A 25,758-nucleotide genomic window follows, 5' to 3' on the forward strand; every position below is an offset into this window, starting at 1 on the left:
GAGTAATGAACCCTAATATTTTAAACTGTATGAGAGCAAGCCGAGCACATATTGAACTTGTGTAAATTCTGTTAAGAGCAATCGTCCACCAATCGTCTGCAAACTCTTCACCTAATTCATGTTCCCAGGCACTTTTAGCTTTTATAATGGTACAACCCTCTAAATCTATAAGCTGACAATAAATCCTGGAAATAAGTGACTTTTGGAAAGAATTAATATCAAGAAAGTCTTCCCAAGCCAGCTTAGGTGGTAAACAAGGAAAGTTTGGAAGTAAAGAAGCCGAACCGTGCCTAGCCTGAAAATAGCGAAAGAGGTGGGACGATGGCAGTTCAAATTCAGTAGACAATACAGCAAAACTGCAAAAGGTACCATCCTTGTATAAATCTCTGAAATATCTTAATCCTTTATCGCGCCACATCAGAAAAACAGAGTCTGTGATTGATGGGGGAAATGAGTGATTCATAAATAATGGCATTGAAGGGGAGGCAGAGATAAACTTAAAATATCGCCTAAATTGGGACCATATCCTAAAAGTAGAAATGACGACTAAACTATCTGTGAAGTTGGAAGGCTTAATAGGCAAAGGGGCAGTGAGTAGGGCCTGTAAAGAAGTGGAGAAACATGATTTTGCCTCCAGTCTGCACCAGGGAGCATTAGATGAATTGAACCAATATGTCATCTTATGAATATTAGCTGACCAGAAATAGAACTTAAAGTTAGGTAAAGAAAGCCCGCCACTTAGTTTACAATTTCGGAGTAATGCTTTACGAATTCTGGACACTTTACCATTCCATAGAAAAGGAGTAACAGTTTGGTCAATAGACTTAAAAAAGCTGTTAGGCAAAAACAACGGAATACACTGAAATAAAAAGAGAAATTTTGGAAGGACATTCATCTTCACTATGTTAATTCTTCCAATTAAAGATAAGGGAAGATTGCGCCACCTTTGAAAGTCAGACTTAGTTTGAGCCAACAAAGGGGTATAATTGGCAGAAAAGAGAGAAGATAGAGACCTAGTGACATTAATCCCAAGATATTTAAAACCAGACCTACTCAGCCTAAATGGAATTTTTCCGAATTTTTAAGTCGCAGGGCCAAAGCATTACAGGGTAACACTCACTCTTTTGAAAATTTATTTTATAACCGGAAAAGGAGCCAAATTTGTTCAACATAGATAAGACTGAAGGAGCGGCTATGATTGGGTTACAAACGTATAACAACAAATCGTCAGCATAAAGAGATAATTTAATTTCGATATCTGAGCGAAAAATTCCTTTAAATGACGAGGTAGACCGTAAAGCAATTGACAGTGGCTCAATAGCCAGGGCAAATAGCAGGGGGGAGAGCGGGCAGCCCTGCCGTGTTCCACGCCCTAATTTAAAGTATTCTGAATGTGTGTCATTAGTGTGTACACTAGCCAGGGGGTGAGCATATAGAAGACGAATCCATGAAATAAAAGTATTCCCCAACCCAAATTTTTTAAGTACAGCAAAAAGATACGGCCACTCAACGCGATCGAAAGGGACAACGGAAGAGTGTTTAGAATAAATTATGTTTAAGAGAGTACGAACATTAAAAAAACAACCGTCTCCCTTTAATAAAGCCGGTTTGCTCTTCAGATATTAAATATGGAAGTAGCTTTTCAAGACGAATAGCCAAGGCTGTTGCCAATATCTTAGCATCAACATTCTGTCTGGCCTATAAGAACTGCAAGAAGTGGGATCTTTATCCTTCTTTAACAGCAATATTATGGAAGCTTGAGTCATTGTTTCCGGCAAAGAGCCACGCTCCAAAGACTCTTCATAAACAGATAAGAGTAACGGGACCAGTTTATCTTGAAATTTCTTAAAAAAACTCTATAGGGAAGCCATCCAGGCCGGGTGCTTTATTGTTTTGCATTGCACTGGCATCAGATGGGAACTCGGATGAATATAGTACAGAATAGAAAGACTTAAAGGTGGCATTAATGCCACCGTGATCAGAAATTATTTTGCCTGAATGGTCTTTAATCTGTGGAATAAGGCGTGAGGCTGCCCTGCGTCTTAGCTGATGTGCTAACAGACGGTTACCCTTAACATTCCAGCTTAGAAATCTGATAGAAGAGCCCTTGGTATGGTTACCCGAGCAACCAGCAGTGTCACTCATTTATTATAACTCTAAACCTTCCTGACAAAAAAGAAAAAATCTGTACCCCCTCCAAAAAAAAAGAAAAAAGAAAAAAAAGGCAACAGCACTTGCACAAAACATTCAGGAACCCCACAAACAAGTCCCACCCCTGTGCACATTTAGAGTCCACATCCCCAAACGATGCAAACCACTGCGCAGACTCCAACAGGAGCCACATCCAATGTCCAAAGCTCACGATTATAGAACTACAAACACCCAATGGAGCTCTGCAGGCTGTAAGAAAAAACTATTTACAATATACAAAAAAGAAACAAACTCTAAACCACCCAGTTTACCCAGATATTAGAAAAATAAGCAATAAAAATTGCCGGAAAGAAAAAAAGAAAATGATGAGAAAAATGATAATTATTAAAAAAAAAAAAAAAAAAAGGTGTATTATATTAATAATAACGAATAAAAGAAGCGACAGAGTGTAAACAATAAATCAGCCTCATGACATTTTATAACTAACCATTACTAATGAAAAAGCATATGTAGATAAATAAACGTACAAGAAATATCTAGAAGAAAAACATAAAATAAGATTGACTAGTATGCACAGTACGTACTGAAGCAAGTCCATAAACCACAAAGCCATAAACCACAAAGCCAACAGGCTTGCCTAACTAAAAGAGATCGAACTATATAAATCTATAGGCCGTCATCTATTTCAAGAGTCCGATCCTTCAACCCGCGACAGTAGGGACTTGACATATGCTTCTGCTTCATCTGGACGAATGAACTGCTTCTCCAAGCCACTGTATGCGACGCGCAGGCGGGCTGGATGCAGAAATCCAAACTTGATTCCAGAGATTCCCCGTAGTTGCCGACGCACATCCCCAAATGCTGCTCGAGCTACCTTAGAAGTGAGGTCAGGGAAGAAAGATATTGACATGTCCCCAACTTTGAAATGCCTCGACTCCCTTGCTTGACGCAGAATGTCAACACAGTCCGAGTGATAATGAAGCTTGGCGACGATGGCGCGTGGCCGCTCATGGGGTTTAGGTTTAGGTTGCAGCGTGTGATGAGATCTGTCCACAATGATATCTTTGTCAAGGCGAAGTGCATCCCTGAGTAACTTGGAGACTATCGAAGTGGTGGCAGGTGTATCCTCAGGGACTCCCACGATTCTGATGTTATTTCGGCGCGACCTTGCTTCTAGGTCCTCGCATTTATCTTCCAACCGCTTCACCTCAGCAGAGAGAAAGTCCACTTTCTCATGAATCACGGTGACATCGTCAGAGCAGGTCGATAATGATTGTTCCATGTCCTTGATTGTATTTTTCATAGCCGCCATGTCGGTCTGTACTGTAACCATAGTGTTTGTAAACTCCACTTTCACAGCTTGCAGCTCACTTTTAATGGTCGTCAGATCGTCACCCAGCACGGTTTGCAATTCGGAGCGGAATATTTCTGCAATCTCACTGCGTAGTGATGATAAAAATTCAGATTTAAGAGCCGCATTGTCTGCAGATGTCTCCGCTTGCGTATCTGGGCTATCTGAGGACCTAGGAGTCGCGGGCGCGGTGAGAAGTGCAGGCCGCTGTTGAGACGATGACGCATTAGCAGCTTTACTGGATTTGTTCTTCATAATTGCAGTGCGAAAGGCAAATATAATGAGTAGAAATTGATTAGACAACAGGTATATACTGGGTGATGGAAATAAAAAGACGACGAGATTGAAATATAGTTAAGCACTGCAGGAGCTTCCGAAGACGCGACTTACTCCATAACCACTCACACCGGAAGTCCGAGATACTGTATGTATGTATGTATGTATGTGTGTATATATAAGATGGCTTAAAGCCATGAAACTATAAGTTTGTTTGCCTTCCAATGAAAGATACGAAAAGATGTAAAGTAAACTGTCTAAGGGAAAGATTTAAGAAAGTAATTCAGCCTTTTGAGTTAGACTCAGAAGGTATTGAACAGTTTTATCAAAATAAATAGAATAACATTGATCTGTTATTTAACACTGAGTTGCTAAAAAATCAAGTAGGGTCTATAAGACCTAATTTTGATTTTGGAAGTATACATTTGATTTGTCTGTGTAATTGTAATAGTCAGTCTAAAAGTTTGTTGTGTATTTAAATCTGAATAAGCACCTTTAACAGTTCTAGCACCTTTTGTTCTGTTTCCACACCTCTGAGGGCACTTTTCCTTTACTTGCCATGGCTAAGTCTGTACGAAACAATGGTAATGGCCATTAAGGCCAACAACAGAAAAACATGGAACAGAACCTTAAAATATGATTGATCACATGATGAAAAATCAGAATATTTGGACAAAAGGCTGGGACTGAAGGATTGCCATGATGACATCTTCAAGAAATATGGCATCAAGCACTAAGAGAATGGACTATGGGTCTTGTATAGCAATAGAGGTGGCTTATCTGTGATTTTAGTTAAACAAATTCTACAGCATCAGCAGAAGTGTGAGACTGGCAAATTACAGCATGAGAACAAAGCAGTGAAAGCAAAGGTTCGAGCACTGGCTGTACAATTGCAGAATGAAAAGGACAAAGAAAGACTGTTAAATGCAAATGGCAAGTTGCTGACTTTACTCTCCAAACGACTGGAATCAAAATCTTACCTCAAGGAACTCAAAGGTTTGACTTGCTCCTGTAATTTAAAAAACAAAACAAAAAACAGAAGGTCTGAAGTTGAAATTGACTTTGAGGAGGAGGATGATGGCCAGAGACAAACTTGCATTGTGACAAAAGTTATACAGAAATATGTTCCATATGGAACATACCAGCTAGCTACACCAGAGCAAGTAAACAAATGGTAAAAAAAAAAATTGCCAGATGTGTACAAGCAACCACGGAAGTTATTCACCACTTGCAGAAAATCTACAATTTACATCCACTAGATGGTGTGATGATTGTTAATGTGAACTTAAGAGACTAGGGGCATTATTTTAACGATCTAAGCGTGTGGTCTAAAGCGCACGGCGCAAGTCCGAATCCACTTTTGCTAGTTTAACAACGGGAAAAATGGTCGGCGAACATGGTCTAAAAGGGTTGTTCCTATTCTCTTAATAAGTAATGGGTGTGTTTTGGGCGTACTGTGCAATCAACTAATCAGAGTCTCATCTCCCATTCCCTTTAAAAGCTAGTTGCGCTCACGCCATGGTGAATTCGCTATTTACATGGCGGAATTTGCAAGCGGAAAAACTGAACACTTCTCTAGCCAGGAAACGGATCTGCTCTTGTGCGAGGTTAAAACGTGCAAGCAAGACCATCTATGGGACAAGCCGGATTCCACCAAAGCATTTTTATCTTTATGCACAATAATAATCTTTTACATTGTAATCTTTTTATTTTTAATATTTGGCATGTTTGTGTGCTGCTTCGCATCCCGGTGTGTGTAATAAGCAGTGTATGCGTATTACTAACGCGCTCTTTAAGTAACAAAAAAAATGTTGCTCCATTGACTTAAGAACAGGTTTTAGTTGGTCAATGGTTTATATTTCAGTTGCCTCAAAATAGCAACGCGCCAACAATAGCCCCTGAACACACCTTGTTTTCAGACCAGCATGCCCATGGGTGCGCAAATGCATTTGCTATTTAAACAGTGTGGCACAGGACATGAAAATGATAACTGCGTCGGGCTGAAACTAGCAAAAAACACTTGCATCGTGCCTGGCGCCGCATTGGTGGCGCCCTTAATTTTATGAAGCGACGAGAATACTTTTTGTGCGCAAAAACAAAACAAAAATAAAGTTGTTATTTTTGTTTTGTTTTTGCACACAAAAAGTGTTCTCGTCACTTCATAAAATTAAGGTTGAACCACTGCAGTCACGTCAACTGTTTTAACAATGTCTTTAGTACCTTTCTGGACTTTGAAAATGGTGGTTAAACTGCTGTCTGTAGACGAGTCATATACCTCTCGGATTTCATCAAAAATATCTTAATTTGTGTTTCGAAGATGAACTAAGGTCTTGCGGGTGTGGAATGACGTGAGGGTGAGTAATTAATGACAGAATTTTCATTTTGTGGTGAACTAACCCTATACTCTGCTCCCATAAATTTTGCATCTGAAAAGGAAACTCCTACAAATGCCTATGCAATAAAGTCAGCCGCAAAAATAACTGTCCACATCTTTTCATCTCACTGCATTTCTTTAGTAAATCCTTACAGTAGTTTTTAGCACCAAAAGAGGGTTTGTGCTGGCGCAGACTGTTCTTAAGTATTGCCCTTTGCCTGTAATTACTGTATTTAATCTAACTGTATACTTTTTCTTGTTAAATCAGGTGTTACACTTGATTCAGGAGAGAAGGAACATCTGCAAACAGATCCATCTGCCAGCACAGAGTGGCAGCAGTCAGGTTCTTCATGCTATGAGACGTGGGTAAGAATTGTTTATAGGGCTGTGTATTGTTAAGTCAAGTCACCTTTATTTATATAGCGCTTTTTACAATGTAGATTGTCAAAGCAGCTTTACAGTGATAACTGGTAAATAATTTTGGCTGCACAGCAGCTCTTAAAGAAAATGGCGTCATTGTCCAGCTTAAGTAAAATCAGTATTGATATTCATTCGGTTGTAAAAATCAATAATTAGTTTATTTATCTATATATCAGCACTGGAGAAAACAGTGATGTCATCGTCAAAAACATTGTTGAATATCAAGTGTCCCCAACTAAGCAAGCCAAAGGGGACAGCGGCAAGGAACCCAAACTCCATCAGGTGACATTAGATGACAAACAGGTGATAAAAATGGAGAAAAAAAAAACCTTGGGAGAAACCAGGCTCAGTCGGGGGGCCAGTTCTCCTCTGGCCAACAGCGAACAGTGCGTGATTATGATTCAGGCAGCGTTACAGGTCATAAGTCCGATTGGGGTTGCAACAGTCAAAATATTTGGTCCAGTTCCATCTAATTGAAGATCGTATTCATCATGCCAGGGTAAAGAGATGCATTTTTAGTCTAGATTTAAACTGGCAGAGTGTGTCTGCTTCCCAAACAATGCTAGGAAGATTGTTCCAGAGTTTAGGTGACAAACAGGAGAAGGATCTATCACCTGTGGTTGATTTTGATATTCTAGGTATTATTAAGTGGCCTGAATTCTGAGATTGCAATAGACACGAAGGACTATAATGTGTTAAGAACTCACTGAGATACTGGGGAGCTAAACCATTTAGTGCTTTGTAAGTGATTAGCAAGATTTTAAGATCTATACCATGTTTAATAGAGAGCCAATGCAGTGTTGACAGAACCGGGCTAATATGGTCATACTTCCTGGTTCTAGTAAGCTGCTGCATTTTGGACCAGCTGTAGTTTGTTTATCAAGCGAGCAGGGCAACCACCTAGTAGAGCATTACAGTAATCTAGCCTTGAGGTCATGAACGCATATGTCGTAGTTTAGATATATTTTTAAGATGGAAGAATGCGGTTTTACAGATGCTAGAAACGTGACTTTCAAATGAGAGATTGGTATCAAAGAGCACACCCAGGTTCCTAACTGACGACGAAGACTTAACAGAGCAGCCATCAAGTGTTAGACAGTATTCTAGGTTATTATGTGCAGAGGTTTTTGGTCCAGTAATTAGAATCTCTGTTTTTTCTGAATTTAGTAGTAGGAAATTACTGGTCATTCAATTTTTTATATCAGCTATGTATTCCATTAATTTTGTGTATTGGTAAGTTTTGTCAGGGCACGAAGAAATATAGAGCTGAGTATCATCAGCGTAACAGTGAAAACTAATGCCATGCTTCCTAATGATATCTCCCAAGGGTAGCATGTACAGAGTGAAAAGCAACGGTACTAGTACTGAGCCTTGCGGTACTCCATATTGAACTTGTGATCGATATGACATTTCTTCGTTTACTACTACGAACTGATAAAGGTCAGATAAGTATGATTTGAACCATGCCAATGCAATTCCACTAATGCCAACATAGTTTTCGAGTCTATTTAAGAGAATCTTGTGATCAATAATGTCGAATGCAGCACTAAGATCCAATAACACTAATAGAGAGATACAACCACGATCTGATGATAAGAGCAAATCATTTGTAACTCTAATGAGAGCAGTCTCAGTACTATGGTACGGTCTAAATCCTCACAGATACCATTTCTTTCTAAGAAGGAGCATAGTTGCGATGATGCTGCCTTTTCTAGTATTTTTGACAGAAAAGGTAGATTCGAGATTGGCCTGTAATTGACTATTGTCAGCTAAACTTATACATATCACAATTCAGACAATAGCAGGGCTGCTCGACTATGACAAAAGTCATAATCACGTTTATTTTGGTCAATATTGTAACTGATTATTTAACACTATTATGAGTGAGAAAGATTATTAGAACTTTATATGAGTAATTTATTTCACAGTAGCGATATATAACAAGTATATTTTGATGGAAATAAGGTTGCTATAATATAAAAATTTTGGATTCCGTTAAAAATTCACAATTCACTATACCACAGCAAGAATACTAGGCTAACTAATGCAAGTCCTCAAACAGTTATTGAAGAAAAGTAAATTACAAACAATAGATCAAATTATTTATTAGTGTCAGAACATTACAAAGAGGAAATGTAACCAAAGCAGAACAAGAGACAACATTAACTGAGAAAAAAAAAAAAAAAAATAGTGGCCTAACAGAGTAATGAAAGTGCACAGTCTGCATACTAAAAAAAAGTTTAACTTAAGTGAATGCTGGAGATGAGATTCAGACATTAAAACATGTTGACTAACTGTAATGACGCTGAGGCGGCGTTAGAATCCATATGCAGTCGTTTAATGTAATCCACAACAAACAAATGCAAATCGACAGCAGGTAGCATAAACGTGAGGCAGGCAGAGGTAGAAACACAATAAGGCAGTCCAATCCAAACAACAGAACAAAGGGGAAATCCAAAAGGCAGAAACAGAACTAAACAGGCAATGGTCATACACAAGATAGCAAGACAATGATGATATAAACGCTCAGTAAGGCAGGTAAACTGGCAATACTTCGCAACGGCCTGATAGCCTAGCCATGTTTAAATGTCCCACAAACAGGAAGTGACTCATGAAGCAGAGGGAGCAGCACACAGTCAGTACTCGGGAGAGGGCTCCCTCTGCTGGCGTGACGTTACAGAATCCCTCCCCCTAGGAGCGACTCCTGGCGCTCAACGAGGGCGTCTCCGTGGTCTTGGTGCTGGACGATCGGGCCTGGCTCGATGAAAGTCCTCGATAAGTGATGGATACAAGATGTCATGAGCGGGCTACCCAAGATCTCTCCTCAGGTCCGTATCCCTCCCAGTCCACCAAATACTGGAGCTGACCCCCTCTCCGTCTGGAGTCCAACAACTCCTTTACCGCATATGCAGGAGATCCATCAATGTCCAGCGGTGGAGGTGGCTCCCGGTTCTCGACGTTGGGGTCAGCACCCGGGTGGACCGGTTTGAGGAGGGAAACATGGAAGGAGGGAGAGACACGATAGTTAGCTGGCAGTTCCAACTGGTATGTGACCTCATTAATCTGTTTTAAGATTTTAAATGGGCCTACATAACTTGGGCTGAGTTTTCTACTTGGTAGCTGCAACTTGAGGTCCCGTGTGGAGAGCCAGACCCTTTGTCCAGGTTGGTAGGGAGGATGTGGGCGACGTCGCCTATTGGCCTGGATCTCCTGGTTCCTGATAGCCCTTTGCAGACGTACATGCGCACTATTCCACACCCTCTCACTACGACGAATCCAGTCATCAACTGCGGGTACTGTAGAAGGTTCTCCTGACCACGGGAACATGGGGGGTTGGTATCCCAGCACACATTGAAATGGAGTGAGACCAGTGGATGACCGTAGATACCTGCCAATTTCTTGATTCAATCTCACCACTTGACCGTTGGACTGAGGATGGTATCCTGAGGTCAAGCTGACATTGATGTCCAGCTGTTTACAGAAAGCTCTCCATACTTGTGAGGTGAATTGCGTTCCCCTGTCAGAAACAACATCTTCAGGTATGCCATAAACTCTAAAAACATGTTGGAAAAGTGCTTGAGCGGTTTTCATGGCAGTGGGGAGGCCTTTCAAAGGTATTAGATGGCAAGCTTTTGAGAAGCGGTCAATGATCACAAGAATTGCTGTGAATTCGTTTGATGGCGGTAGATCGGTGACAAAGTCTATTGAAAGATGTGACCAGGGTCGCTGGGGAATGGGCAAGGGCTGTAACAAACCGGATGGTAATTCTTTTGGTGTTTTGGACTGGGCACAGACTGAACAGGACTTGACGTAGTTAGCCACATCTTTAACCTTGGATGGCCACCAGAATGAGTTTTGTGTGAGATGGAGTGTTCTTGAAATACCTGGATGACCTGAGCAGTGATGTATGGACCCATTGTATGACCCTTATTCGGAGATTTGTAGGAATGTAGTGCTTGTTAGGAGGACAACCTTGTGGCGTTGGTTCATTCTGTTGCTCTCTTTGGATCTTGTCCATCAGATCCCATGTAACGGGTGCAGTGATAACTGATGGGGGTAGAATAGACTCAGGTGTGGATTCTGCCTGTGGATGATCATGTCGTCTGGATAGTGCATCGGCCTTGCTGTTCTTGCTACCTGGACGGTAAGTTACAGTAAACTGGAACCTCGTAAAGAAAAGTGACCAGCGTGCTTGGCGAGGGTTTAGTCTCTTCACACTCTCGATGTATTCAAGATTCTTAAGATCTGTGATTACCTGGAACGGGTGGGTGGAACCCTCCAGCCAGTGTCTCCATTCTTCGATTGCGGCTTTCATGGCAAGAAGTTCTTTATTGCCAACATCATAGTTGCGTTCAGCATCGTTGAGTTTTCTAGAGAAATATGCACATGGATAAAGCTTGCTTGGCTGTCCGTGACGTTGAGAGAGTACAGCACCGATTCCACTGTCTGAGGCGTCGACTTCCACGACAAACGGCAGGTTGGGATCTGGATGTTTGAGGATGGGTGCTGTCGTGAAGCTGTTCTTAAGTTCTGTGAAGGCTTGGGTGGCACTCTCAGTCCACTTTAATTTTGTAGGTTTACCTTTCAGTAGAGAGGTCAGTGGTGACGCTGTAATACTGTAGTTACGGATGAAGCCATCGGTAGAAATTAGCAAATCCTAAGCAGCGCTGAAGTTCCTTGACTGTAGTTGGTTGAGGCCATTCCGTAACTGCTGTGATCTTGGAATTGTCCATTTCTACACCATGATGGCTGACGTTGTATCCCAGGAATGAGGTTTGCTGGACATGGAATAAAGTTGATTCTTCAACAATCTTGATAGCACTGTTCCACTTCTGACTTGGAATATATCAGTATGTCATCAATGTATGCCACTACATACTTGTTCAAGATGTCCCTAAAGATCTCGTTGATGAATGACTGAAAGACCGCTGGTGCATTGGCTAGCCCATACGTCATAACCTGGTATTCATAGTGCCCCCTAGTGGTCAGAAATGCTGTCTTCCACTCGTCACCTTCTCTGATGAGGTTGTATGCGCTCCTGAGATCTAATTTGTTGTAAATTTTTGCCTCTCTGAGCTGTTCAAGTGCTGCAGGTACTAGTGGTAGTGGATAACGGAATTTAACTGTGACATTATTCAAACCTCTGTAGTCGATGCAAGGCCAAAGTCCTCCATCTTTCTTTTCCACGAAGAAGAAGCCTGCAGCTGCTGGGGAAGTGGATGGACGAATGAAACCGGAACTGAGGGCTTCTTCTATGTAGTCTTCCATTGCTTGAGTTTCAGGACGTGAAAGGGGATAAATCTTACTTTTGTGAGGCATTGCATTGGGCAGGAGGTCTATGGCACAATCCCAGGAATGATGAGGTGGAAGCAGGGTAGCTTTGGTCTTGCTGAAGACTTCTTGTAGTTCTTGGTAACACGATGGTATGGTGACTGGTTTAGATTCAGGACTTTTAATACTCGTGGTTAGACAAGGCTTGGTAATTATGGTGCTCAAACAGTGTGTATAGCAGAACTGTGACCATTGTGTTATCTTACCATGGTGCCACGAGATGACTGGGTCGTGAACAGATAGCCAAGGGTATCCTAGGATGATTTCATGGCGTGGGGAATCAATCACATAGAATGAGATGGTCTCCCGATGGAATAGTCCCACCTGAAGTTGCATGGGCAGAGTTTGTTGAATGATGCCATCCCCAATGGGTTTGTTGTTGACAGCGTTGACCTTGAGTGGTGGATTGCAGGGCTGTGTGGGGATGTTGAATTTTTTTATGAGGTCTTGATGGATTAAGTTCAATGCAGATCCGGAGTCAATCAACGCTGTGAATTCAAAAGAATCGTTTTCAGTAGAAATCTTGACACTGGTAGTGAGGGACTTGGCAGTAAGGAGCAAAAGATTGTCAACACTCACCCGGCTGCTAGCATTAATGTTCCTCCGGGCCTTCAGTGGTCACGCGGCGTTGAGGTGGCCTGCCTCTCCGCAGTAAAAACACAGATTTTGTAACAACCGTCTTGATCTTTTTTCCATAGAAAGCCTTGTAACTCCTAGCTGCATGGGCTCTGGGTTGGATTGAGCAGTAGATTGGACTGGGTTGGAATTCTGAGGCATTTGCTGGATTGACATGGTTCTCATTGATGGTAACTTGGATTTAGCAGGGTTATTGTGCATGAGATGATCAATCTTGATTGCTAGTGTCACATATTCAGAGAAAGAGTGGTTTTCACCCTTGCATGCGAGCTCTGCCTGTAGCTCAACATTCAAACTGCGTTGAAATACGGCCTTGAGTGCAACGTCATTCCAACCACTCTGTGCGGTGAGCGTTCTGAATTCAATGGCGTAATCAGCAGCTGATCGGCGGCCTTGAGTTAACTGCATGAGCTGGGTTGAAACATCCTTGCCTCCCGCTGGATATTCAAACACGTCTCTGAATTGTTGAACGAAATATGTATAGGATGTTTGGAGCAATTGATCAGTTTCCCAGACTGCCGCGGCCCACTCGATCGCTTTGCCAGTTAGTAGTGACATGAGAAATGCACGTTTTTTTTCTCATCAGAATCAAAATCATCCCCTTGATGCTTGAAAAAGATTTCTACTTGACGGAGAAATCCTTTACATTGCTCTGCTGAACCATTAAACTTATCGGGTAAAGCAAAGCTTACCTTCTTTGGCATAGTGGGTGGTAGTGATCGTAAATACTGCGTGAGATAGTCGTTAGCCGCTTGCGCTTTGCCCAGTTGTTCTTGGTATTCTTTGAGGATGTCGCTCTGATAAGCGAAAGCGGCCTGCAGATTAAAAACTTCTGCTGGATTCATTGAAGGCGAAGTATTATGTAATGACGCTGAGGTGGCGTTAGAATCCATATGCAGTCGTTTAATGTAATCCACAGCAAACAAATCCAAATCGACAGGCAGGTAGCATAAACGTGAGGCAGGCAGAGGTAGAAACACAATAAGGCAGTCCAATCCAAACAACAGAACAAAGGGGAAATCCAAAAGGCAGAAACGGAACTAAACAGACAATGGTCATACACAAGATAGCAAGACAATGATGATATAAACGCTCGGTAAGGCAGGTAAACTGGCAATACTTCGCAACGGCCTGATAGCCTAGCCATGTTTAAATGTCCCACAAACAGGAAGTGACTCATGAAGCAGAGGGAGTGGCACACAGTCAGTACTCGGGAGAGGGCTCCCTCTGCTGGCGTGACGTTACACTAATGTGTTTCTTAAAAGGCTCTCAAGCTTTATTGAACTGATTGGAAAAGCCTCTTAAAGAATGTTTATTTTTTTTCTAACTAGAAAAGGGGACTTCACAGATCCATTATATAGAGGTTAGAGGGTTCGGATCCTTCCACCTCAGCAATATCAGTCGTTTTGCTGAGAGCATAATTAAAGCTATTACAAACAGATTGTAGTTTTGTAAGGTTATATGATTCAGGAGTAATTCTAAAAGTTGCTATCAGTGGACAAGGGGAGATCGATCTGCCTAAGAAACCAGAAAATAGTGGCCCAGAAACTCCTAAGCTTTATACAGGATCAAAACATGTGTACATGGTAGGCTGGGGTAAGTCTACACTGATCACAAGAGGGATCTATACAGTATGTTAAAAGTCCTTAGACAATTTTGGCTTAGTCCAATTTAGGGCAGTTGTTGGAATTGTCAATGGCCCGATCAGGCCAGTGCTGCGTCTTAACAAAAGTTTATCATTTGCACGTTTTAAGTCTTGCCAATTTAAACATGAAAGAGAACTCAATTCTGTACTTGTGCACTATTTTCTGCGCGGACACACCATAGCGTGCACACAGACAGCCGCGTCTCAGGCAGCACGCAAACACAGAATTGAGTTCTTTGACAGTTTCTTATCGTATTACAGTCTTTACTCAAACAAATGACACTGCAGTCAAAAACCTTGAGATGATGTATAATCAGGCAGAGCCACACAGTGACAAAGAGCTTTTTCTGTAAAGGGCTCCCAGAACTGGAACAAGTTGCCAATTGAAATAAAAGCAGTGCATGACATAAAGAATTTTACAATGATGGTTAATTGCTGATTTAAAACAAACCAGAACTGTATATGTATTTAAATTTAATAACTTATAGGTTTACTTATAGGTTTACTCTTGGTCTTAGAGTTACCTTTAATTATATTTATTCCTAATGTATTTGTGAGGTAGTTATTACATTATATGAGTGTTTAAACAAAGATGCTTCAGTAAGGTGTTTATCTTGTTACATAGTTGAAACATTTGCCAACTGTGCCAAACATTTATGCATATTGCATACGCTTTATAAGTCTTGTGGGAAATAAAGTTTAAGTACTTGGAGTTACCATAATACAGTAAAAAATCTGCGTTGAACTGTGTCTTAAAAACGAATCCGTAGTAAAATGAAGCGAACAAACGAACAGTGTCTTACTGATGTCATCTGGAACTTTAAGAATAAAGTTCATCCAAGCATTCCTAATGTTAGGATCAAAAGGAAGGCAATGCAAAGTTTGTGTTTTTCCACAACTTGGCACTGCAAAATGTCTTGTAATCCTCAAAGGCATTTCTACCGTTTTGTTGCTTGAGTAATTGTGTTTGCTTTTCTTTTCTATTTACTCACCTCCTACTACATGTACAAATCGGGTTGAGCATGTGAACACAATGGCCAATCAGAGGTGTTTAAGAATCTGCTCAACAGCACTCAAAATGCTAGGGTGAAATGCTGGTATCGTCACATTTTTAAAATTTCAGTACCGACTTGGTACCGAAGTCGGTACTTTTGGCAACACTAATTCTAGGTATTATAAACTGGCAGGAATTTTGAGACCACAGAGGATGTGAAGGACTATAAAGCTATAGGAGCTTGTCTAGGAGGTGTGTGTTTTAAAATGGGAAAAGTTTGTGTATTTAAACACCCAAGATGATCTGTTTTACGAGTCTTTGAACCAAAGGTTTGTACCATGTAAATAAAATATATATCTTAAAATTCAGACAACAAAAAGTAGCATGCAGTGTAGCACAGTTAAAAGAATAGACGCTGAAAAAGAGCTCATAGAAAAGACCTCCATTTTACTCTAAATTGTGAAAAATATCATTTAAGACTGGCTTTACAAACACTGATATGTTCATAAGATAACACAATTAAGCACTTTTGCTGAAAGTTAGTTCATGTATTCATGACTTCAAAGCTAGATTATTATAATGCACTGGGTGGTTGCTCTGACAAACTGGTAACACTTTATAATAACTTTTATTAATAAATCATTAACAAACATTATATAATGCTTAACCAATCATTAGTTAATATACATTACATGTTGATTGATTAACAGATCATTATTTAATGTAAATTAAAATGCTTACAAATCTTTTTATTAAGAGCTTTCAAAAAATAAAAGAGATATATGATAATCCAATTATAGTTAATACTCTAAAAGCGTGGAGATCAGTCTGTAGGCTTGAAAGTAGTTCTAAATTGACTTCTTTCTTTACCCCAATATTAAACAATCCAGATCTTTGGATGATGGTTTTATCTGCTGGTATAGTTTGGGACTTATTAGGCTTGGGGATATGTTTTCAGACAATAAGTTAATGTCATTTGAGGAGTTAACTCAGAAGTATCAGTTGTTCAAATAGGATTTTTTTTTTTCGTTTCCTCCAATTGAGACGACATATTACTAATAGCACAACACTTGTTAGGAATTGTGAAATGTCTTCTATTGAGAGACTATTATTTTTATCATCTGGAAAAATGTCTCTGAGTAGGTTTTATGGTTCTATGTGCTCAGTCTCTTTTGCTGATACATGGAGAATTAAAACTAAATGGGAAGAAGAGTCAGCTACTGATATTGATGATGAAACATGGGATGACATTTGGTCTTATGCTAAGAAAATATCTGTTTGTACACGTACAAGAGAAATACAATTTAAAATCATACATAGACTCCATATTTTGCCTAACCACAGGCTTTTTTTTTTATTTATTTATTTATTTTTTTATAAACCCTCTCTATCGCCTATGTGTTTAAAGTGTAAAACTGAAGTAGGTACTTTAACACATTGTCTGTGGTCATGTAACAGACTGCAAAGGTATTGGTTTTTGGTGCTAGGGGAAATGGAAAAGATCTTTAATACTCAGTTGGATTTTGACCCAGTCTCACTCGTGTGGGGTATACCTAGTGGATGCATTGTTTCATGTGCTAATAAGAAATTGTACAATATTCTATCCTTTGCTGCCAGAAAAAAAAAATATTTTACTTAATTGGATCAGTGATACCTAAACTTAACAACTACTCTACTAACTATTAATAAGCAGTAAATTAAGAGTTTGAGGAAAATTTGTAGTTAATAGTTTATATGTGTTCCCTATTCTAAAGTGTTACCCTAAATAAACATAATTATAAACAAAAATGCTTACAAATCATTAAAGTCACAAGTCATTAAAATTTCAATTCATATGATCATGCACTTTTTTACATTAACAAATATGCAAATGCAAAAAGGTGTTTGGTAGCTATGAGTGATCTGGATGTTCAACAGAAAATCAAACAATATAAGACTGAATATAGGTATTGGTAGGATTAAGAATGTAGAATAAGGTCATGCAGAATAAGGCATTAATATGTGCTTAAGTATTAATCAACAGCCAATATTCTAGTGATATGCATGCTAATAAGTGTTACAGTTCACGTCTCCCCTGGACTCCATCTCCCATGATCCTCCCTGTTCCACACCTGCACTCATTTCCTCGTCATCTCCCCATCATCACGGATTACTTGCACCTGGACTTCGTCATTAGCACTCCCTTTATATTGGACTCACTTCCCTGCACTCCTTGTCTGTTCTTGTGTTTGCTTATTGGTTTGGTTGTTCCGTTCACTTGTTCAATAAACCCTTCTCTACAGAAGTCCGATTCTGAATCCTCTATGCTGCAACCACACTCGTAACAATAAGCAACTAGTACAAAAATAAAAACCCTAAAATAAAGTGTTACCAATAACAATCTGTTAATCATTATGTAATCTTGGTAACTCTTTATAAGTATACAGCAATAAAGTACTTACAAATCATTAACAAACTATTAGTTTATAGTTAATTCATAGTTAATATATTGTTTAATTGTATAATATTGTATTAAATATTGATTCTGAACTCTTGAAATGAGTTGTCAGTAATTCCAGTCTCACTTCAGTAACATCTACATAGTAGTGTTGTCAAAAGTACCGGTACTTCAGTACCAAGTCGGTACTGAAATTTTGAAAATGTGATGATACCAGCGTTTCTGTAGTACCGGGAGTACCGAGTATATTTGTATAGCGTGTTTCACACACTCCGTGATTTTTAGTTTCGCTTTCTCTGGCAGCGCAGAATCAAACAGCCTGAATGTCTTGCATCAGGAGATAACATGAAGATATTATTAAAGAGGTATGGTCTCTTTCCTGCTCGTGTCCCACATCCCTCTCAAAGTGCAAAGCAGTAGGCTATATGACGCATCTTTGTGTGGAAATAAAAAAACGAATGTTTTTTAAAATAATATTTAACCTTCTTATTATTTAGGTTACCATTATTTATTGATATTTATTTCATAGTTTACAGGCTGTAGTGTGTCATTTCACTGACGGAATAGCTAAAATAAACATGCACGTCTGTTACAAAATGGATGTTTGAGCATTTGTTTATTTATTTTTTTATATTTTAAAATTTATTTCATTGAGCTATATATACTCACACAAACATACACAAACGCTCCAAATATTTATATGTATGATTACCATCATATTTGATATGTTTTTAAAATAGGCTAGTTTAATAAAATAGTAAAATAGTTCCAACAGATTTTGCTGTGGTACCGAAATTGGTACCGAGAACCGTAAAATTTTACTGGTATTGGTACCGACTACTGGAATTTTGGTACCGTGACAACACTACTACATAGGTATGTAACAAATTTGCATAATGGCAGCTCATGGTCTTCATTGGCTGCCCGCAAACAACGTCTACTTTGACCCTCCCTTAAACACATTGGTGTTGTTAACATGTTGAGAATACACTGTTTTCTGCACTACAAAAACAAATTCTCTTTGTATTGTAGGGGAATTACAGCTAAACCACATAAAGAGACGAATATGCTCAATAAAGACTAGGGGCTAGATTTACTAACAGCTTGTGCCAGCGCAAACCCTCTTTTGGCATTAGTAAATCCCGACAGTAGTTTTTTAAAGTCACACAGTGCAAAATTAGTGCTGAAAATGCAGAGAATTGACTGAGTTGTTTTTGTGGCTGAGCTTATTGCATATGCATTTGTAGGAGTTTCCCTTTCAGATGCAAAATTTATGGTAAGAGAGTATTTAAATGAATCACACAACGCGATTTACTAATGTTAGCACTTGTCAATTTACTGGTATTTGCGCCATTATTTAATGTCCAAAAAAAACATGTCTTAACCCATTTTGCAACATGGCTGCAATTGTTTTCTGCTAGGAAGAGACACCGCAGAGAACAGAGAGTGTGTGGTAGAAGGGAGAAAATATTTTCCACTTATCTTAATTTCTTTGGAATGCCAGAGGAAGACGTTATCCGTATATTACATGTAACAAGTTGCACCTGTGTTGACCCGCACCTGATGAGCATCAGCTCTGCTTATTTGCGACCTAACGCTAATTTGCACTGCTCTTGGTTGATTGCGTTGGTCATTATGTAAATGATTTGACTGCATCTGTGTTCTTTAATTTGCACGTCAGCAGTAGATCACGTGCAAAACTTGCCACTCCCATCGGCGCATTTGTGGAATTGCGCTCTCACGCTAATTTGCCCCGTTCAGTAGATTTGGCCTTAGGAGTCAAAGTTGAAGTTCAGTCAGTTGAAAGAGTTTACTGAAGTTCTCCACAATTCCATAGGCTGTAGAAAATGAGTAAGAGGATCCAGCCTTGAATTACTTCAGAATACAGAAACACTAGTACTTAGTCATATGGATAATCAGTTGACATCATTTCTACAGGTTTGGATAGGTTAACAGTACAGATAATTCTAGCAGCATCAGAACATAGTATTGTTCTATATAAAAAACTTTGGTAAGGGTCACAGGCAAGTCATAAATTACAGAAGGACTCTTCTCATCTAGGATGCTTTTAAACTCTCTTGGAGACTATTCCTTTGGCATGGTCACATGCCTCTAAAATTAATAAACAACTACTGCAAGCACAAATAAATAAAAAGTAGGCGATATCTTCTCCCTTCAAGGGACTTCACTGGAACAATGAAAACCACATCCACACAGGGCATAGAGCACTGATACAAACTTCTACACAATTCACTGTCATAGTTTAACATATAGTGACAAATTGTGCTATAAATCCTAAAAAGAATTACAGATACTAAGTATGCATATGCGTTAGAGGATACATGTAGTGCATTATTGACCTTCATGACCAAATCGTTTCAATATATATAATGAGAAAATGAAAGCGTTTTTGGACCTTGGATGCATGTAAAAATATTGTAGGAGACCAGACCTCCAAAACAAAAATAGGAACCTTTAAAATAGCTTAATTGGGGCATTTTAAATTGCTCAAACAAGTGCCGTTTCTTTTGCATTTAATCTTTATACAAAAAAATACTGCTGGTCATACAGAACTTTGTTATTCCACCTCAATGAAGAGATGAGTGCCATCCATTATGTCGTCTTGTTTTTCAAATGTGATGTAAGGTGTAGTTTTCCTTGCTTTACCCAGGGCTGGAAATTAAAAAGACATAGTTGACTTTAATTGTATGCATTTATGATGAAATTTACTACATTTTCATGTTAATCCATGTTCATTTTGACCATGAACAATGCGCTATCACTTTTATTCTGTGCGTGAAGCACAGCAAAAATAGACAACAATCGCTGCACTGCTCCTGAAACGTATTGCCAGACTGCATCTGTGTGCAGTGTGAATGCTCTTACCTGTTAATATGGGCACTGAGCAAAATATGTACTGCAAATGGATAATGCAAAAAACAGACGCAAGACACTGCATAACTCTGCCATACTAGTGCCATACTATTACTGCTGCGCTTCCTTCTTTGAAATCTCAGGATTGGTGTGGGTGCACCCTTATGAGGCCAGTTAATTGCTGTGATTTTATACTGGCTTCAGGCAATCGTAACACCAGGAGGGTGTTACCATAGCGTCAGCTACAGATGCAGCATCTCGTTCCTTACTCAGGAAACCAAGGTTACATACATAACCAAGGCGTTCATTTCAAATTTCTCTCTTGCCTAATAGAAGCACCCTGAGAAACATCAGTCTCGTAGTTGCCGATTATTTAAACCTGCTATTTGATTATTAAACTATAGTACATGATGTGAATGCAATAATACAAGAAAAATTTTAATATTGATACAAGAATCTAAAATGTCAATATCGAAAAAATATCACAATATATGATTGTACCGGCACAGCCCTATCTGCTTATGATGTGCCAGTCAGAGTTTTGTTGCTACTGTATAAACTTGATCTTTTTAAAGAATATGTACTTAATTTATCTTCAGTAATGTTTTATTGAAATCCAAGACTTTGTGGATGTGTTCTATTATTTAATTTCCTTCAACCTGTCATATGTTTTCTTTTTCAGTTACACCCGAGAGGCATATCTTGAGCTTGTGGAAAACATTCGTAAAATAATACCAGGTAGCTTGTTACTATGAAATATACCAATTGATAATAACTGATTCTTGAGTAGTGGGACAAAACTGCCTACAGAACTGATAAAATAGTTGTTTATGTACTAAGGAATTATTTAGTATTAATCTTAAACATGTACAGATTTACTTGCTATCTCTCTCTCTTATATCAAATAATTTGTCAAATAATTATAAATAATGAAAAATCTATTTTCAAATAAACATTTGAATAAATTGATACTGTAGGATTATTTCAAACTGACTTCATATAAGAAAATCTGACTAGATTAAAAAAAATAAATAAATAAACTATACCTGTGACCTTGTTGAACTCATGGCATGTGAAATATTAAAAGATGACCTTCAGGGTAAAGGTTGATATTGCCTGATATTGAACATGTTTCTGTTAATATCTGAAAAGTGTGAAGCCTAATAAAAGAGGTGGACCCACTTTATATTAGGTGTCTTTAACTACTATGTAGGGATGCGGCGATCCAATACCCAGCATCTGTCAAGTGTTACATGAGAGCACTTTCACTCTTGTTACAAATAATTTGTAAATTCTTTTTTATATATATATATATATATATATTTAGTTTAAGAGTTTACCAAATTTAGCAGTAAGAATTCTACTCTTAATTAGTTGGATTTAATTATATATTTATTTTTTATGTGGTATTACTATTATGTGGTGTACTATTACTACTACTATGTACTTGCATAAAAAATATAAAATATACTGTACTTATGGTATACATTCAGTATGTGTTGTAGTTACACTGTAGTTACATTTAAAGTACCTGCATTTAATTACACTGTTGACCGCATCTAACCCTAAACGTATACTTATGCCTACCGTCTACATATACCTCTAACCATACCTAAATCCTAAACTCAATAACAGCAAACAGCTATTGCAAATCTGACAATAGTATTGCAGAACAACATGCATGTACACAATAAACTACATTATCAAATGCTTGAACCATCAGGGCATAACTGTAAATGCTATTTATAAATGCTATTCAAGATAAATTTAGATACTGTTTTTCTTTAGTTTAACATATATTTATCTATATAAAGTATTGAGTTATTGTTTGAGCAGGTGGTAGGTAATAAATAATGCCATTTGATAAAAATACTAAGATATGTTCAATGAATGATTTCAAATGTTTTGTCCCATGCCTCAATAATCAATGTAGTGTCAAGTTATGATGTGATGTAAATGAAGTGCAGTGGTTTATGATGTACCTCTTTGTTCCTGATAAATCCTGTTTCAGGAGTCAGTCTGAGCAGTGATTTCATCACAGGCTTCTGTGGAGAGACTGAAGATGACCATCAGCAGACCCTATCTCTCCTCAGGGAGGTGGGCTATAATATGGGCTTTCTCTTCGCCTACAGCATGAGGAAGGTCTGATCTACCTTTTGCTCTTCCTATCCAATACCTGCCAGATTCATGTATATCTCTTGTAATTCTGTTTATAATAATATGGCTGTCAATCAGTCATTACAATCTTTTTTTCTTATTCTCTATATTTTTCTTGCTTATCTTTAGAAAACCCATGCGTATCATCGTCTGCAAGATGATGTTCCTGTGCCAGTGAAACAGCGTCGTCTGGAGGAACTCATCTCTGTTTTTAGAGAAGAGGCAGCTAAAGTCAACATGGCTTTTATTGGCAGTGCACAGCTGGTGTTGGTAGAGGGAGTGAGTATAACATTATACTTCATAATTTTTTGCCTCATTTTCTCTACCACTTGTAGGGTTGCTTGGGGATAGAAAAACACTGAACATATCTGGTACATATATACATTTTAAGCAGCACTTAAAAATCTTTACTGGCTTTCAGTGTATGGCAAAAACATTTAAATGGCTTTTAAAAAAATATAATCTTGTGTGTTCTACGGAGGAAAGTCATACAGGTTTGGAACGACATGAGTGCGAGAAATTGTGAAAGTATGAACTGGTAGGTCATCTGAGTATTCCATTCATACTGAATATTTGCACACTGTGTACAGTTTGCATACTATACAGCTCTGGAAAAAAATTAAGAGACCATTACAAAATTATCAATTTTTCAGAATATACTATTCATAGGTATATGTTTGAGTAAAATAATTTTTGTTTCATTCTATGAACTACTGACACCATTTCTCCCAAATTGTTTTTTTTTTTTTTTTTTTTGCATGAAATGAATGAAAACTAAAGAATGTGCTAATGTTTTCACTTTACAAGATTTAAAAAAACTAACCCTGGTTTTTAATGACAGCTTTTATGCATCTTCGCATGCTCTCTATCAGTCTTTTTAACATTGCTGTTGGGTGACATTATGCTACTCCTGGTGCAAAAATTCAAGCAGCTCTGCTTTGTTTGATAGCTTGCGACCACTCTCCCTCTTGATCACATTCCAGAGGTTTTCACTGGGGTTCAGGTCTGGAGATTGTGCTGGCCATGACATGGTCTTGATCTGGTGTTCCTCAATACACACATAATGAACTAATGAATCAAGCCACGTATAAGGTTATCCTAGAAGAAAACATATTTCTTTCTGCTCTGTCAATGTTCCCCAACTCTGAAGACAGTGCTCCAATGCAGGACAGTGAATTTCTTTCCTTTGCTGAACACAAAGCAATATATTTTGAAAAATGTCTGTAACCAAACAGTTGATGGGACTCCATTGACTTCCATAGTAGTTTTTTTTTCCATACTATGGAAGACAATGGTGTCCATCAACTGTTTAGTTACCTATATTCTTCAAAATATATTATTTTGTTCTCAGCAGAAGAAAGAAATTCATACAGGTTTGGAACAACTTGAGAGTGAGTAAATGATGACAGAATTCTCATTTTTGGGTGACCCTATAATTGACCTGACTCGGTGGAATGGATCATTGTCCTTCTGGAAAAAAACAATCTTCAGAATTGGGGAACATTGACAGAGCAGAAGGAAGTATGTTTTCTTCCAGGATAACCTTATACGTGACTTGATTCATTAGTCTTTCACAAAAAGGGAATCTGCCCAATTCATCACAGATCCTCCACCAAATTTCACACTGGGTGTGAGACACTGTAGTTTGTAGGTCTCTCCAGGTTTCCTTTTGACCATTAGAACACCAGGTGTTGGCCAAAACTAAAAACTGGACTCATCAGAGAAGATGACCTTACTCCTGTCCTCTAGTCTAATCCTTATTTTCTTTTGCAAACCTAAGCCTGGCTTCTTTGCTTTTCATTGATGAAGGGCTTTTTCCAGCATTGCATGACTTCAGCCCCTAGAAGCCTGTTTTGAACTCGCTGTGCACTTAACCCCAGCTGCTGTTTGACTTTTTTTGTAGGTCACTTGATGTCATCCTAAGGTTCTTCACTGACATTTGAATGAGTTAACGGTCATCCTGGTCAGTGGACAGTAAAGCCAGAATTGAACCCTTCTTTTCTGTAATCAAAACTATTCAACTGTTTTGGCATGGTCAATAGTTATTTTTCTTTTATTCCGATTTCCTTTGAGGTTCTACTAGCAGAGTTTTACTATCCAGCTGGTCCTATTGCAAGGATAGTGATGACCATATCAGAGGTTTTTATTCTTTCCTTGTTGCATATTATTTAGTTCAGGTGATCGCCTAATCATTAGCTCATTATGAGAATGAGGCATGCTTTTTGTTGGAAAGGAATGGCCGCCATACATGAAGAAATGCTGATAAAAGAAAATTTGGAACAGTCTCTTAATTTTTTTTCAGAGCTGTATACTTAATCAGTAGCAAGGTAGTATGTTATTCCAATCATAGCCTTATTGAACCATGAAACTTTTCACCAAGTACTATTAGTTTCATATGATTACAAATTGCTTTCAGTGGGAAGGGGGATGTTGTTGTAGTTTTACTCTTAGATACTCTTATAATACTCTTAAGATGTTTTGGATGCCTAAAAAGATTCAGACCCCTAAGCATTATGGATGATTAGCGCTTACAGAATTTTGTTTTTCTTTCTTGATATTTTACAGGAGAGTAAAAGATCTTCTGAGGAACTTTGTGGTCGAAATGATGGAAATGTGAAAGTGATTTTTCCTAAAACAGATTTGCGTGTTCAGCCGGAGAAACCTCAGATGGTCCCCATTAAACCTGGAGATTATGTGTTAGTCAAGGTATACTATGTACTAATTGTTCTTTCTCTAATATTGAAGTAATCATTTTATTGTTAATGATTTACATTACACATTGTTTTAAATTATTTTTTTACACATTGTTTCACATTGTTTATTCAATTATGTGGTGAAATGGAGGATTATGAAATATGCAAGTTTTTTTAAATTTCAAAATACACAGTGGCTGCATCCCGATTTAGAGGCTGCATTCGAAGCCCGCATTCAAAGGCCGATTGCGTCACTGCGGCGCGACGAAGGCTGTCCCAAATGAAGTCTGCGTCCTTCGAAGGATGCAGCCTCTGAATTGGGACTCAGCTATTGTTCGTATATATTAGTCATACTTGCGTGTCTAAAACATCTTTAAAGTCTTGAACTGTTGGACATCCCTAATAAACTGAAATAAACA

The 25,758-nt window shown here is 38.6% G+C and overlaps 1 protein-coding gene across 1 annotated transcript in view; it reads left to right on the forward strand.

Moving 5' to 3' along the window:
* cdk5rap1 (CDK5 regulatory subunit associated protein 1) overlaps positions 1-25,758 on the forward strand; it is a 58,451-nt gene that overhangs the window by 22,656 nt on the left and 10,037 nt on the right. The window contains exons 4-8 of the mRNA XM_051911553.1: positions 6,421-6,518; positions 21,172-21,227; positions 22,501-22,631; positions 22,776-22,925; positions 25,212-25,352. Coding sequence (XP_051767513.1) covers positions 6,421-6,518; positions 21,172-21,227; positions 22,501-22,631; positions 22,776-22,925; positions 25,212-25,352 — 576 coding nt within the window. The remainder of the gene's footprint in view (positions 1-6,420; positions 6,519-21,171; positions 21,228-22,500; positions 22,632-22,775; positions 22,926-25,211; positions 25,353-25,758) is intronic.

This window comes from Ctenopharyngodon idella, chromosome 11 (assembly GCF_019924925.1).
Source record: "Ctenopharyngodon idella isolate HZGC_01 chromosome 11, HZGC01, whole genome shotgun sequence".
Classification (NCBI taxonomy): Eukaryota; Metazoa; Chordata; class Actinopteri; order Cypriniformes; family Xenocyprididae; genus Ctenopharyngodon; species Ctenopharyngodon idella.